The following is a 14,679-nucleotide window of genomic DNA, read 5'->3' on the forward strand; positions in this document are numbered from 1 at the left end:
AGGCCCACGGCTCAGGAAGCCATGGGCTCAGGCAGCCGTGGGCTCAGGCAGCCATGAGCTTAGTCAGCACTCAGGCCTCGCAGCCACTGCGGCTAGCAGTGGTAGCAGCAGTGGGGTGATGGGGTCAGTGCCTTCCCATGATCAACCTGGTTACCTCCCACAGAGGGAGGCCAGACTGTGGTTTAGGCCTCCTAAGCCATCAGTAGGACATCCCCTGAGGGCTCCCGGACTGTGAGAGGGGGCAGGCTGGGCTGAGGGACCCTCATCCGCCAGTGCACAAATTTTCATGCACTGGGCCTCTAGTTGATGCATAATCCACAAACTACAAAACTCACCCATTTAAAGTATACAGTTCAGTGGGTTTAGTATATTCACAGATTTGTGCACCATCACCACTAATTCCTTTCTATTACCCTAAAAAGAAGCACTGTACTCATCAGCAATCTCCATTGTCCTACTCTCTTACCACCACGAAACCCAGGCAACCACTCGGCTACTTTCCATCATGGTGCTATGATCTGAATGTCTGTGTCCCCACAAACTTCATATGCTGAAACCGTAATGTCCAAACGCAATGGTATTAAGAGGTCAGGCCTCTGGGAGATGCTTAGGTTATGAGGGTGGAACCCTTATGAATGGAATTAGTGATTTTTATGAAGAACAGCCGATGTTATTTTAAAATGCTTCTTGAGCTCAAGTTTTTGTATGTCTAAAATGTGGAGTTTGTCTTCTATGAAAGAGAGACAGACAATAAAAAAAAGTAAACAATAACTTTGAAGGTTGTTGATAAGTGTTGGGGGGAGAGGGGGCGTGAAAGCATGGTAAGGAATAAAAAGTGTCAGACTTGCAACGTTAAATAGTTACCAGGGAAATTCTCACTGAGAAGGTGACCTTTTGAATATATTCTCATATAACTAAATATTGACAATATTACTGAATTCTTATATTGCATGCAATTTAAATAATGTTAATGAAACAAATGTTAATGTAACCATCATTCAGATGAAGAAATTAAACATTGACAATCAAAACTAATAAATAAAATAAAATGCTCCTTGAATTTCTTAAAACAGATGGCCATAGTGAAAAATGGAGTATGCCTCAAAGTAGCTTCTAATTTAAAATCTGCCAGGAAGCACTTGATTGACAATTGAGGAACTGAAGTTGTTGGAAGTGAATGGTTCTTTGCCATTATTCCTGGTCATTGATCTGCTACATGGCTAGCAGGGAAGCTCAGCCTTGAATGTGTAATTGACTAAAAACCAATTACTAGGATGACATCTTAAAGCAGTTTTCCGTGTGGACAACAAGAGCCATTGCTAGCATTGGGAGAATCAGAACATTTGTGACAATTAGGAAGAAGCGCCTCTCAGGGACTGCAGCTCTACCCTGGAGGGCTCAGATGGGCAAGCCAGCTGCAAGTTGGATTTTAGGACCCTCAACCCTCAGCAAGCACAGACGGCACAATCAGAGGCAATGGCCCTGGCCAAGCCATCAAGGCTATCAAAGTAAACTAGAGGAAGGAAAAGCAATCTGACTCTTCTGAGAAAGCGGCAACACTAAAGAAACAGGAGACAGCAGACACAAATCGGTGTTGCAACCAGTTCTAATCCATCATGTAGGTTTTCGCATGAGACAGAAGAATGAAATAGCTAATCTGATGAGAAAACCTGTCATATATTTTCAGGAAGATAGATCACAGTGACATCATGAAACAAGAAGAGAGCAGGGCAAATTCCATGATTTAAAAAATGCTCATTGGAATCACAAGTTGTAGGATTCATGTTTCAAAACCAGATTAATGGAACAGAAAATACACTCTGTAAACATGTACAGACCACAAAAGAAATAACAAAAATGACAAGTCAAGAGTGGATGGCAACGTTACAGAAGATAGGACACGAAGAAGCAACCCAAAATTAATTGAATTTCCCAAAGGATAATACAGAACAAATGGGAGAAATTTATCAAGAGTATATTTGAAGAAAACTTTCCAGAACTTAAAATTACTCTCAAACTTAAAAACTTGAAATCGATGTCTAGGTTCCAGAAGGAAAATCATAAGCATCAGAACACATTTTAGTTACATTCTTAATCTTTGAGAAAAAGAAATTCTTATCTTTGAACTAAAATTAAGAAAAAAATGATTTGCAAAAGTGATTTTTTTAAAAGTTACTTTAATATGTCTGCATGACTAGTAGAAACAGGTTTGACATTTCTTAGGAGAGATGTGATACAGTGCAATAGAAATAAAAATAATGAAATTTCTAATAAGTAGCAGAAAGGCATTGATTGTAAATCTCAAAAAATGTTACCTTCTATTTTTTTAATTCAAAAAAGGGAGTTGCAATCTATAAAGTAAGGTAGCATTTGCCTCCACTATTTTGTAAAATTTGTTCCTAAGGACCACAATAATTAACTAATTGCAGAATCCAGTAGGCAGTTTTCACTCCAGATTTTATTTGATTTTTCTATGAAATTTGACTTTTCTAAAGAATTTGAAAATACTACCCACTTCTTCCTTGAAAAAACTGTCTGCCTCGGATTCTATAACCTCTTTCTACAACAGTGACTGTCATAACCTGAGAAATTCATGAGGGGGTAGGAGCAGGGAGGAGGGAATTAATGGGGGAGGGAGAGACATCTACACTTTCAACAATAAAGATAAATTTTAACAAAACAGATTCCCAGGTTTCACTCCCAAGTGATTCTGATTCTGAAGCTCTGATCTGGGCCCAGGAATCCTATCTTTTAAATAAGCACCCCACGTACATTTGAGCCTGCAGACAACTTTGAGAAATGTGCTCTTAGTTCTCTTCCATCCCACTATTGATTCTCACTCTCTCTTCAGTTCCTCTGACACTAGCCTCCTGAAAACAGGTGGTCTTTAGGGTTTACCCTGCTGACGCTCCCCATTCTCTGGTGGGACTTCACCTACTGCCATGCTATCAATTGTCACTGGTTTGTCAATGACGTCTAAGATCTTTCCTGGGCCCTAGGTTTCCATTTCCATTTGTGTTTTGGACATTTACACACAAATATTCTGCTGCCACCTTAAAATCAAGATGTTCAAAGCCCAATTCATTAATCTTACATCCTTGAACCTGCTCCTCTTCTAACATCACCCAGAACCCAAGTAAGACACATCAGCTTCCTCCACACCCCACAAAACAGTCATCAAATAAATTATTATTTATCATTACAAATACTACGGATAAGGAATGTAAGACTGAGGAGCTATCAGAAGATGTTCCACAAAGAGACAATGAGTATGACTTTCCAGCCTTTCATTTTGCAGCTATCACAAGGGCTATATGCCAGGATGCCCTGCAGTACCTTACAGCCCAACACACACCACCTCATCCACATGGCAGACTTTTAAGCTCAATTGTCACCTCATCAGTGATGTACTTCATGCCTAACATGGACAGCCTGCCACTCCCTACGTTTGGACTCTTCTTTCTTGCTCTCCTTGGCAGATTGCCACTTTGGTGTCTGGCTACATCCTTGTAAGGAAAAGAAAAAGGTCTCTCTCTCTCTCTCTCTCTCTCTCTCTCTCTCTCTCTCCCTCTCTCTCTCTCTCTCTCTCTTTGCTGTGGCCTTCCACAATTTATGAGAAGCACCTGGTAATTAAATCCCAAGATTGTTAGCTCCTCTGATTCAAACAGCCCCTTTGTTCAAACCTGCAAGACAAGATAAGTGACTCTCAAGGCTACAGTTTTGCATTCACCTCCTCCCTGCTGTTTTTACAACACAGGGATAATTGCACCAAGGAGTCTCTAATTGGTAGAAAGTTCCCTTCTCCCCTCCCCTTCAAGCAAGCCTCTTTTGAACTCTTCATAATGTTTACTCTAAGCATGTTTTACAGGCTTGGAGAAAATACTAACTCCCTAGGACATCTGCCAGACTGTCTTCTGAAAAACAAATTGTATTTTCAAGACAGCCCCTGATGTCTGCTCAACTTCAGCCCCAAATCCTTCTCCCTTCCTTGTTGCTTAGCAACAACCGGGGCTTAAAAGGGGAAGCTGCTTTTTGTTTCTTGCCCTATTTTGATTAGCAATGCACAAGCCCTTTGTGGAAAGTAAAATAAACTCCCTCTGCATCTCTTCTTTTAGTTGTGAATTCTTCCTCGGCCTGCGTCACTGGCCAAACCCTAACATTTTGGTGGCCCTTACGGGAGCTGAAATATCTCTGCTCATTCCTGTGAGTGTGCTCGGTTCCAAACGGACGTGTCAGAGAACTCAGCTGTGTTGGTCTCTTCTTTCCTCCAGGGCAGGAGGGCTGGAAGGGTGAGTTTTCTCCTGTGACATTTGACCAGTTTATCAGCTGAGCCAGTCACTTAACCAGTGTTTCATTTTTCTCATTAGTAAAATGAACATTAATAATGAATCTGATATCTGTGCATCTAGGTATGTATCTATGTGCCTGTCTGCCTATCTACCTACCAATCTATTTATTTATTTACCTACCTACTTGTCAATCAACCATTTGGAGCAGTGCCTAGCATGATGTAGTCAGTGCTATCTAAGCCTTAATTATTATTATAATTATATACTAGAGGCCCGGTGCTTGCGCCCACTCACAGTCCAGGAGCCTTGGGGGGGAGGGGGCGGCGGGGGTGTCCAATTGCCACGGATGTGGGAGAGGCTCCCTTCACTGCCTCTTCACTTGCCAGCCATGAGCCCGGCTTCTGGTTCAGTGGCGCCCCACCCTGTGGGAGCACATTGACCAACAGGGGGCAACTCCTGCATTGAGCATCTGCCCCCTAGTGGTCAGTGCGCATCATAGCAACCAGTCATTCTGACATTCGGTATATTTGCGTATTAGCCTTTTATTATATAGGACTAGAGGCCCGGTGGACAAAAATTTGTGCACTGGGGCGGGGGGGGGGGGGGGTGTCCCTCAGCCCCACTTGTGCTCTCTCACAGTCTGGGACCCCTCGGGAGATAAGGACCTGCTGGCTTAGGCCCGCTCCCGGGTGGCAGAGGGCAGGCCCAATCCCTAGGTGCAGCCCCTGGTCGGGCTCAGAGCAGGGCAGATCGGGAGGTTGCGATGCCACCCCCAGTCACGCTCAGGGTAGGGCCAATTGGGGGGTTGGGGCACCGCCCCCTGTCACAATCAAGGCAGGGTCTATGGGGAGGTTGCTGCGTCACCCCCTGTCACACATAGAGCAGGGCCGATCAGGGTGTTGGGGCGCTGCCCCCATCACACACAGAGCAGAGCGGGTCAGGGGGTTGGGGAGCTCCCCCCTGTCACGCACAGAGTAGGGCTGATAGGGCATTTGGGGCACCGACCCCTGTCACACACAGAGCAGGGTGGATCAGGGGGTTGGGGCGCCGCCCCCTGTCACCCACAGAGCAGGGCCAATCAGGGGGTTGGGGAGCTCCCCCCTATCAGGCACAGAGCAGGGGCAATCAGGGGGTTGGGGCACCTTCCCCTGTCACGAACAGAGCAGGGCAAATAGGGAGGTTGAGGCCCCGCCCACTGTCACACACAGAGCTGCAGGGTGATCAGGGGGTTTGGGCGTTGCCCCCTGTCACACTACTCCAGGGTCCAGGAGGCCTCGTGGCTCCACTGATTCCGGTGCCAGGAGGCTTCGCGGCTCTTCTGATCCCAGGTTCGGGAGGCCTTGCAGCTCTGCTGATCCCAGTGCTGGGAGGCATATTACCCTTTTACTATATAGGATAGAGGCCTGGTGCATGGGTGGGGGCCAGTTGGTTTGCCCTGAAGGGTGTCCCAGATCAGGATAGGGGTCCCGCTTGGGTGCCTGGCCAGCCTGGATGAGGGGATAATGGCTGTTTGCAGCTGGTCACACCCCCTTCAGGGTGGGGGTCCCTACTGGGGTGCCTGGCCAGTCTGGGTGAGGGGCTGAGGGCCGTTTTCAGGCTGGAGGGCGACTGAAGTGCCCAACCTCTCCTTTTTTCTTTTTTATTCTGGAATTTATTTACCTTCTATGGCTGTCACTGGAGCTGAGAGCCGGCTCCAGCTTGAGGCCTCGGCTGCTGAAAGCAGGGATCTGGGTTTGTTGGGGTTCTATAATTGTAACATTGTTTTGGTCCTGCTCGCTCTAGCTCTGATGGCTGAAAGCAGGATTCTGGGTTTTTTTTAGCTCTATAAATGCAACAATGTTTCTTAAACTGCAAGCTCAGAGGCCGTTAAGGCAGGCGGAGAACGTTGGCTTCCTCCGTCACTGGAGCAAGCAAGACTCCTATTCGCTTCAAGCTGCCTGGCTGCCTGCTGCCATCTTGGTTGGCAGTTAATTTGCATATTGCCCTGATTAGCCAATGGGAAGGGTAGCGGAGGTACAGTTAATTACCATGTTTCTCTATTATTAGATAGGATTAGTCACATACAATCTATTAGTTTTGAACAAAATTCTACAAAGGACCACTATTTGATTAAACTGTGCTTTGTCTTGTGAAAACAAAATGGACTTTTAACACTTTAAATATAGAAAAGTGTGAGATTATATTTTATAAAATAACTAGAGGCCCGGTGCATGAAATTTGTGCCCAGGAAGGGGGGTTGTCCCTCAGCCCAGTCTGCACCCTCTCTAATCTGGGACCCGTCAAGGGATGTCCGACTGCCTGTTTAGGCATCGGACACCAGGCCTACATGGGCAATCAGACATCCCTCTCATAATCCAGGACTGCTGACTCCCACACACTCGCCTGCCTGCCTAATTGCCCCTAACCACTTCTGCCTGCCAGCCTGATTGACGCCTAACCACTACCCTGCCAGCCTGATTGACGCCTAACCACTCCCCTGCCAGCCTGATCGACGCCTAACTGCTCCCCTGCTGGCCCAATCACCCCAACTGCCCTCCTCTGTCAGCCCGGTCACCCCCAACTGCCCTCCCCTGCAGGCCTGGTAGCCCCTAACTGCCCTCCCCTTCGGGCCCGTTTGCCCCTAACTGCCCTCCCCTGCTGGCCATCTTGTGTCCACATGGGGGCGGCCATCTTGTGTGTTGGAGTGATGGTCAATTTGCATATTACCTTTTAATTATATAGGATTATGATGCAAATGTAATAGACATCATTTATTACTGATTCCTTATATATACCATTTTAAACATCTTACCTAAAACATTATTGTGCTATTATTACCCATAAAAATAAAAACCCAATGAGATCAACAACATAGGATAACTATATGCTCATATTTTGAACTAACAATAGATTCACCATGTATTTTATTTAAATTTTAAATAATAAATGTTTCTTTTTGCTAAGACAGCTTTTATAGCCATTAGATTTTATTGATTTTTTAGAAATAGAGCTGCTCCACATTGAATCCACTGGTCTTGGTTGCCTCCACATGGAATATCCACATTGGTTACCACACGATCCCTTTCAGCACTTGTGTAAACAGGCAAAGATATGCAATCATCAGGGGAATATGGGCCGTACACACCCTGTTTAAAAAAAATTAATTTTATTTTAAAATATAGCAACATACTGTTTGGAAGATAATCATTAGATAACCAAAGAGAAAAACACAAAATCCTCCAAATAAGTTTTATTTAAAATTTTATTATGAAGTGTTTTAAAATAAAGATTACTATAATAAACCCCCATCATCCAGCTGCAACACAGAAAATTTTATCTATAAATATATACATATGTCCAGAAATAAAACAAAAATATCACAATACTATTATAATATTTGAAAATATCAATTATCATATATCTGTTCTCATTATCCCATAAATTTAAAATATTTTTATTAAAGCCACAATTCAAATAAAGCCCATACTAGCATTTTGTTGATATAACTTCTGAATTTATAGGTTTTTCCTTCCTTGCAATTTGCTGAAGAAACTATACCAAAGATTTCACACATTCTGACTTTTATTGGCTACATTCCCATGGTATCATGTTCACCTATTCCCTGTACTCTTGTAAACTGGATCTGAGCGTAAGCTCATATTCAGAGTCAGTTTTTGGCAAAACACTGCATAGGTGGTACTGTATCCATCCATCAAGAAGCATATATGTCTGGTTGTCTCCCTTTTTAGATATTAGGAGCCATGGTGATCATTATTACATTCAAGATTATAAAATGATAATTTCACTCTATTATTCCTTCTTCATTTCCAGGCAGGAGTATATCTATAGATAGGAACTTTTACTTACCGATTTTTTTTATTACTAAGGGACAATTCATAAAGTCTCGATAAATGCTATCTAATTTCCGTTTATTTATTTGTTTTTAAAACAATGTATTCATTTCATAGTGTACTCTAAGGGTGGTATCTGATTCCTCCCCCCTCCTTTTTTAAAACATCATTGTGAACTAGTAGATTTGATGCAGCTACTGATGAGCTTCGATGCAGTGATTATCTTATTGATGTTTAAATTGTCAATCTTTGTGCAGTGGGAACTCTTAAGTTGTCTCCTGGGTTTTTTATGTCCCTGTCATCTTTAATAGCTTCCTTGCTTTCCAGTATGTCAATATGATGTAAGCTCGTCTTTTATATTTCCTGTCCCAGAACCCAGTTGTTCATACTCTGAAGATCTTTGGTTCTTTTAATGAGAAATAGTATTAGAGATCATAATCTGGGTTCTGAGCTAGAAATGGTCTATCATTCTTCTAGGATTTTTCAGTGACTGGAGATTAGAAATATGAACTTTAAAAAATCACAAGTTCATAATAGTGTTTCTAATTTTAATCTAGGATTAATGTTTTTACTGAACTTATATAACTGTTTTCATCTAATGGAATATTACTTATTTTTTTAGAGTAGGAGTGAAACTTCAAAGTTAAACTCATTTATAAATTTTAAAAGTGACAAATCAGAAAGCCATGGCAACCTAGTTAGGAAGCAGCAAAGTTGTCATAGATAGTGCAGTTGAAAAAAAGTTTTGGCATATGAATATTAGCATCTAAATACTCTGTTATTTTGTTGCTTTTCTGAATAGAAGACAATAGCATTTATGGAAATAACTCATTTTCGGGCTCTGGAGTACTTGTCTAGGAGCTCCTGGCCTAAGTAGGCTATGATGAAAGAGAGATTACAACACTCGTCCACCTAATGGAATGCTGAAAGAATTGAAAATGTATCTAACAGCTCAATATAAAGTATTATTTATCCACATATCTCTAATTCTTTAAACTGCATATACATGCCTTTTCCTTATTCCCTACTAATTCTCAAATCAACTAGAAAAAAAATCCCAGCATTTTAGCATCTACTACACATCACAGATAGCACTAGAATAAAGAGAAATGAAAATCGATTATTTTGAATATTTCCATCAAGAAAAAATATTTTTTTACGTCTAAGTGGGCACTATATGAAATTTCTATTACCTTTTCCAATCCTTTCTCCCTCTCCCTTTCTCTCTCTCTCTCTCAAATACTGACTTTTCTGGTTCTTGATATATAAAATTACTTAAGTCCTTTTGAAAACTCATTTATTCCTAACATTCCCAAATCTTAATCTGATTTGCATATAATAAAATTCATTCTTTATGAAGAATCATTGCCCAAATAGATAAAATACCATCTACCCTGAATCTTTCTAATTTCTCTTGGTTTGTATTAAAGATTCTGTCAGTTATTCATGCATTCATTTAACAGTATTTTATGTGAAAATGCTGTGTCTAGAATTATACAGGCTAAGCATTTCATGTATATTCAGACAGAGAAAATAATAACCTTCTTTGAAGCTTAAATTTAACTTAGGAAACAATATATACATGAAATGTATAGTATATAATTTTTGGAAAAATAATTACCTCAGAAAACAAAATACTACTCTGGGATATGTTAATCTAACAAGAATTAATAGAGAGAATAGAATCCTGGTTGGGCCTCAAAAAAACTGTAGGATATGAAGTAAAGGGAATTTTCAGCCATTATTAGCTACTGCCTAATCTCTCCCCTCTTCTCCAATTCTGCTTAAATGGCAAAGCTTTAGGATTCAGAATTTTCTGTAATTTTTATAACACCTTAGCCATTCCTCAAGTTAATATCCTAGTGCAGGGTTTCTTTTGAAGTGCTGCTTTTAAATTCTTTAGCAAATAGCAGACAAACATTACATATTGTTGGACCGAAATTATCTGAATCTATGAATGACAATTTATATGCCCAGGAAAAGTCTTAAATTATCTTTTTCTACCACCTGATATTTGCTTTGCTTCCCATAGCTTCCAGGGTCAAAAGTGAAAACAGAAACATCATATTGAAATGTTTTACAATGCTATTCCTTTCTCTCCAGGAGATTTTCTCTCTCTCTTCATTTTAATGCCAAGCCACTTTCCCTTTAAGTTAGGAACTTAACAGTAATGAAAGTTGTTCCTTTGTGTATTCACTGGTTCAGTATATGTTTCCAAATCTTTTTAAACCTGCTTTGGGTTGTAGGTGTTTCTGTTTAAAGTGAGGGTTAAAATATTTACATCAAAACCTACAGTATTTTAAAAGTAAAACACCGTGATTATTTCTTAAGATTTTGCTTATCACTTCTCAAAATCTCTTAAATGTTATCATCTTCTGTAAAAAAAAGTTGAATAGCCTTGCTCTTAGGTCAACAATTAATAAATTATCACAGTAGTGGAGCTAGTACATGGGCATTCTCACTGTTAGCACAATACCTGTGCTGCTGGAAGTTTCATGAATGTTGTTTAACTAAATTACATTCTTATGACACAGAACCTTCTTTAATATGTTTATTAAAGATATTACAGACAAAACATAAGGCCCCACTAGGCTGAAATATTTGGATGAAACTATAATTTTTTATTAATGACTATTAACAAATATATTAAATGCTCAATTAATGCTAAATAGCAGATATACTAGGAAGACTTCAAATAATTCATCTTATAGAACATGTAAACAAGTTAGTTTGATGTAAATAAATTTTAACAATTAAAATCTATATATTATGATTAATCTTAAATGGTTAATGTGTTCATATATCCTACTTTATTAAAACAGAAAGTGGTCCAGTTAGCTCAGTCAATAATGAGGCTAACATTTGAAATGTCATACTCTTGCCCATGGGAAAGTAACTTAAAAGTGCATACGTACTACAAATACCAGGCAATAGGCTACTATTTGAAAGAAGACAATGCACTGACAAAGGCAAGTGGTGATATTAGGTATCATTTAGCCAACAAATCAAAGAAAATAACAAAATAAAACAAAAGCCAAACAAAAAAATCCCCCCAAAAGAAAACAAAATTACCTAGTTTAATTATGTTAACTATTTTACCAATTTCAACTCAATTTTCCAACAATGAGTATTTTGAGAATTTGTTCTGTCAAGAATGTCATAACAATTTCTTTATTACATTATTTTTTTAAATGTATTTTGGTAGAGAAATACCAATAACACGAGTCTAACAACATTGTCTTCATAAATCCTTAAAGAAAAAAATACTATGATGTAGAAAAGACAGTAATTAAAATATTCATTTTTTAAAAATCAGAGTGCACACAAGGCAGCATATATCTTCTAATATACATGCTGATAATACTAGTATATTAACATATATAAAAGTAATGTATATAGCCCGACTGGCATGACTCAATGGTTGAGTGTCTTCCTATAAACCAGGAGGTCACAGTTCTATTCCCGGTCAGGGCACCTGCCGGGTAAAGACTCGATCCCCAGTGTGGGGCATGCAGGAGACACCCGATCTATGATTCTCTCTCATCACTGATATTTCTTTCTCTCTCTCTCTCTCTCTCTCTCCCTCTCCCTTCCTCTCTGAAATCAATAAAAATATATTTTTAAAAATAAAAGTAATGTATAGGTTGCTAATGTGAGTGGCTTATGGAATCAATTTATGGTAGCATTTTCCCTGGAAATGAAATTTTTTCTGGAGTTGAACTGTCAATTTTGTGTCTGTTGGATCCAATATGGTTCAGGCTGGCTGAGGACTCCTATGTTACTCTGGGGCTGATGAATCCTAATAGCATTCTTTACTGGAAAGATAGAACACAGGCAAACTGACACCCTGTGGAATGTCAAACCAGGGCATCATCCCAGACTGTTCTATAAGATCAAGCAGTGTTTCCCTAACTGTATTATGTGGACCAGGAGCTCCAGATGAAGGGTGGGATGTAGGTGCAAGAAAAAGCGTGTTAGGTAATCTTTGGCACTCTTCGTATTATTTCATATTCTCAAATACATCATGAATTTCCAAGGGCAGGAAATACTGTAGTTATTAAATTTGTTTAATAACTTAGTGAACAATTTTTCACAAAGAACCATTATGAAATAATGTCATCTAGAATAATTCTTGGGATATATTTTGGAGAAAGTCAATGTGCTTTATGGACAAAACCCCCTAGGGAAACCTTAATTTAGGCCTATATTAATTTAACCACTAGCATTGAACTGAAATTAGAACAACTTTAGAATCTATATCATGAACAAATGATATATAAATAAGTAAGTGTGAGTATACGTTATATTATCTTAGTGAAATAGAACAAAAAAATCCAAGAATGAATTAACTTAAAACTTGTACCTACTAAAAATATATTACCTGTGGAATCCAGCCCATAAAACAAGGGAGAACTGATGATACACTTGGAGAATCATGCTGATTTTCAGAAAGTCGATTCCCATCAAAACTGCATCCTTCCAGGCACAAGCCACTAACCTGCCATGGAAACACATAAAACATTAAAGTCTAGAGGAAAAAATGGTGGCTGAATAGGCAGACATGTCGTGTGCCTCGTCCTGTGCCAGTCTCGAAAGACAAGCAAATTGGAGAACATCCTCCCGGAATTAACAAATTAGACACAGCTGAGGAGACAATTGACAACAAGGAAGGGCAGAGGATGCCTGGAGAACGGTGGGAACAGAGATGTGGACTTGAGAGAGACAGCCGGCCAGCGGCCCAAGAGGGTGAGGAGGAAGCTGCTTTGCACCAAAGCTGTGTCCCTTAGAGACAGGTGTAACACTGAATTGTGAAAAGGGAAGGCCACAGGGCTCCTGGCAGCCAAGGAATCAAGACCACAGCTGTGAAAGGCTGAACTCGAGGCCTGGAGCAGCACGGTGCTGGGGGGAGAGAAACCTGCAGTTGCATTGTTGTTTTGGTTTTGGTTTGTCTTTGCTTTTTAATCTCTAAACTCAACATAGGAATTTTCAATTGCAAACACTCGCCCAGGCTTGGGCACAGGGAGAAAGACACAGACTTGAGGTGCCTGAGGTGGGGATTAACAACAACAACAACAACAACAAAAAGATTAGCAAATCGCATCCAGTAATATATTAAAAAGATCATACACCATGATCAAGTGTGATTTATTCCGGGGATGCAAGGCTAGTACAATATCCTCAAATCAATAAACATAATACATCACATAAACAAATTGAAAGACAAAACCACATGACCATATCAATTTATGCAGAAAAAGTATTTGATAAAATCCAATACCTTTGGTGGATAAAAATGCTCAGCAAAGTGGGAATAGAGGGATCATACCTCAACATAATAAAAGCCTTATATTACAAACCTACAGCCAATATCATACTCAATGGGCAAAAACTAAAACCATTTCCCCAAGAATAGCAACAAGATAAGGATGCCCACTTTCACCACTGTTTACTACAGTATTGGAAGAGTTAGCCATAGCAATCAGACAAGAAGAAGATACAAAAGGCATCCAAATTGAAAAAGAAGAAGTATAATTGTCATTATTTGCAGATGACATAATTTTCTATATAGAAAACCCTAAAGTCTACATAAAAAAACTACTAGATTTAATAAATGAACTCAGCAATGTAGCAGGATACAAAATGAACACCCAGAAATCTGTGGTATTTTTATACACCCATAATGAACTCACAGAAAGAGAAACTAAAAAAACAAACAACAAACAAAAAAACAATCTCATTTACCATTGCAACAAAAAATTAAGACACCTAGGAATAAACTTAACTAAGGAGGTAAAAGACCTGTACTCCCAAAACTACAGGACATTGAAAAAAGAGCTAGAGGAAGATATAAAGTGTTCATGGATTGGTAGAATCAACATCATTAAAATGTCCATACTACCTAAAGCAATCTATAGATTCAATGCAATCCCCTTAAAATACCAACGGCATATTTCAAAGACCTAGACCAAACTCTGCAAAATTTATATGGAATTAAAAAAGACATGGAATAGCTGCAGCAATCCTGAGAAAGAACAAAGTTGGAGGGATCACAATACCAGATATCAAGCTATATTACAAAGCCACTGTTCTCAAAGCAGCCTGGTACCGGCACAAGAACAGACATATAGACCAATGGAACAGAACAGAGAACCCAGGAATCGACCCAAGACATTATGTTCAATAAATATTTTACAAAGGAGGCAAGAGCATACAATGGAGTCAAGACAGTCTCTTCAATAAATGGTGTTGGGAAAATTGGACAGATATATGCAAAAAAATGAAACTAGACCACCAACTTACAAAATACACAAAAATTAACTTAAAATTGATAAAACACTAAAACATAAGACGACAAACCATAAAAATCTTAGAAGAATCCATAGGCAGAAAAATATAAGACATATCTTGTAGCAGTATTTTTATGACTACATTTCCCAGGACAATGGAAGCTAAGGAGAAAATTAACAAATGGAAGTACATCAAAATAAAAAGCTTCTGCACAGCGAAAGAAACCATCAACAAAACAACAAGAGAGCCCACTGCATGGGAGAACATATTTG

General features: G+C 39.6%; 1 protein-coding gene across 4 annotated transcripts in view; it reads right to left on the reverse strand.

Annotated features, from left to right (window-relative positions):
* Positions 1 to 7,106: 7,106 nt before the first annotated feature.
* Positions 7,107 to 14,679, reverse strand: part of DYNC2H1 (dynein cytoplasmic 2 heavy chain 1) — a 297,101-nt gene continuing 289,528 nt past the window's right edge. For all 4 annotated transcript variants that reach the window (XM_070426022.1, XM_070426020.1, XM_070426023.1 and 1 more), the window contains 2 exons: positions 12,501 to 12,617; positions 7,107 to 7,414 (listed from right to left, as the gene is read on the reverse strand). In XM_070426022.1, coding sequence (XP_070282123.1) covers positions 7,256 to 7,414; positions 12,501 to 12,617 — 276 coding nt within the window. In that variant the 3' untranslated portion in view covers positions 7,107 to 7,255. The remainder of the gene's footprint in view (positions 7,415 to 12,500; positions 12,618 to 14,679) is intronic.

The sequence above is a fragment of the Myotis yumanensis genome, unplaced genomic scaffold, assembly GCF_028538775.1.
Source record: "Myotis yumanensis isolate MYYU_CA2020_CCGP unplaced genomic scaffold, mMyoYum1.0.hap1 SCAF_10, whole genome shotgun sequence".
Classification (NCBI taxonomy): Eukaryota; Metazoa; Chordata; class Mammalia; order Chiroptera; family Vespertilionidae; genus Myotis; species Myotis yumanensis.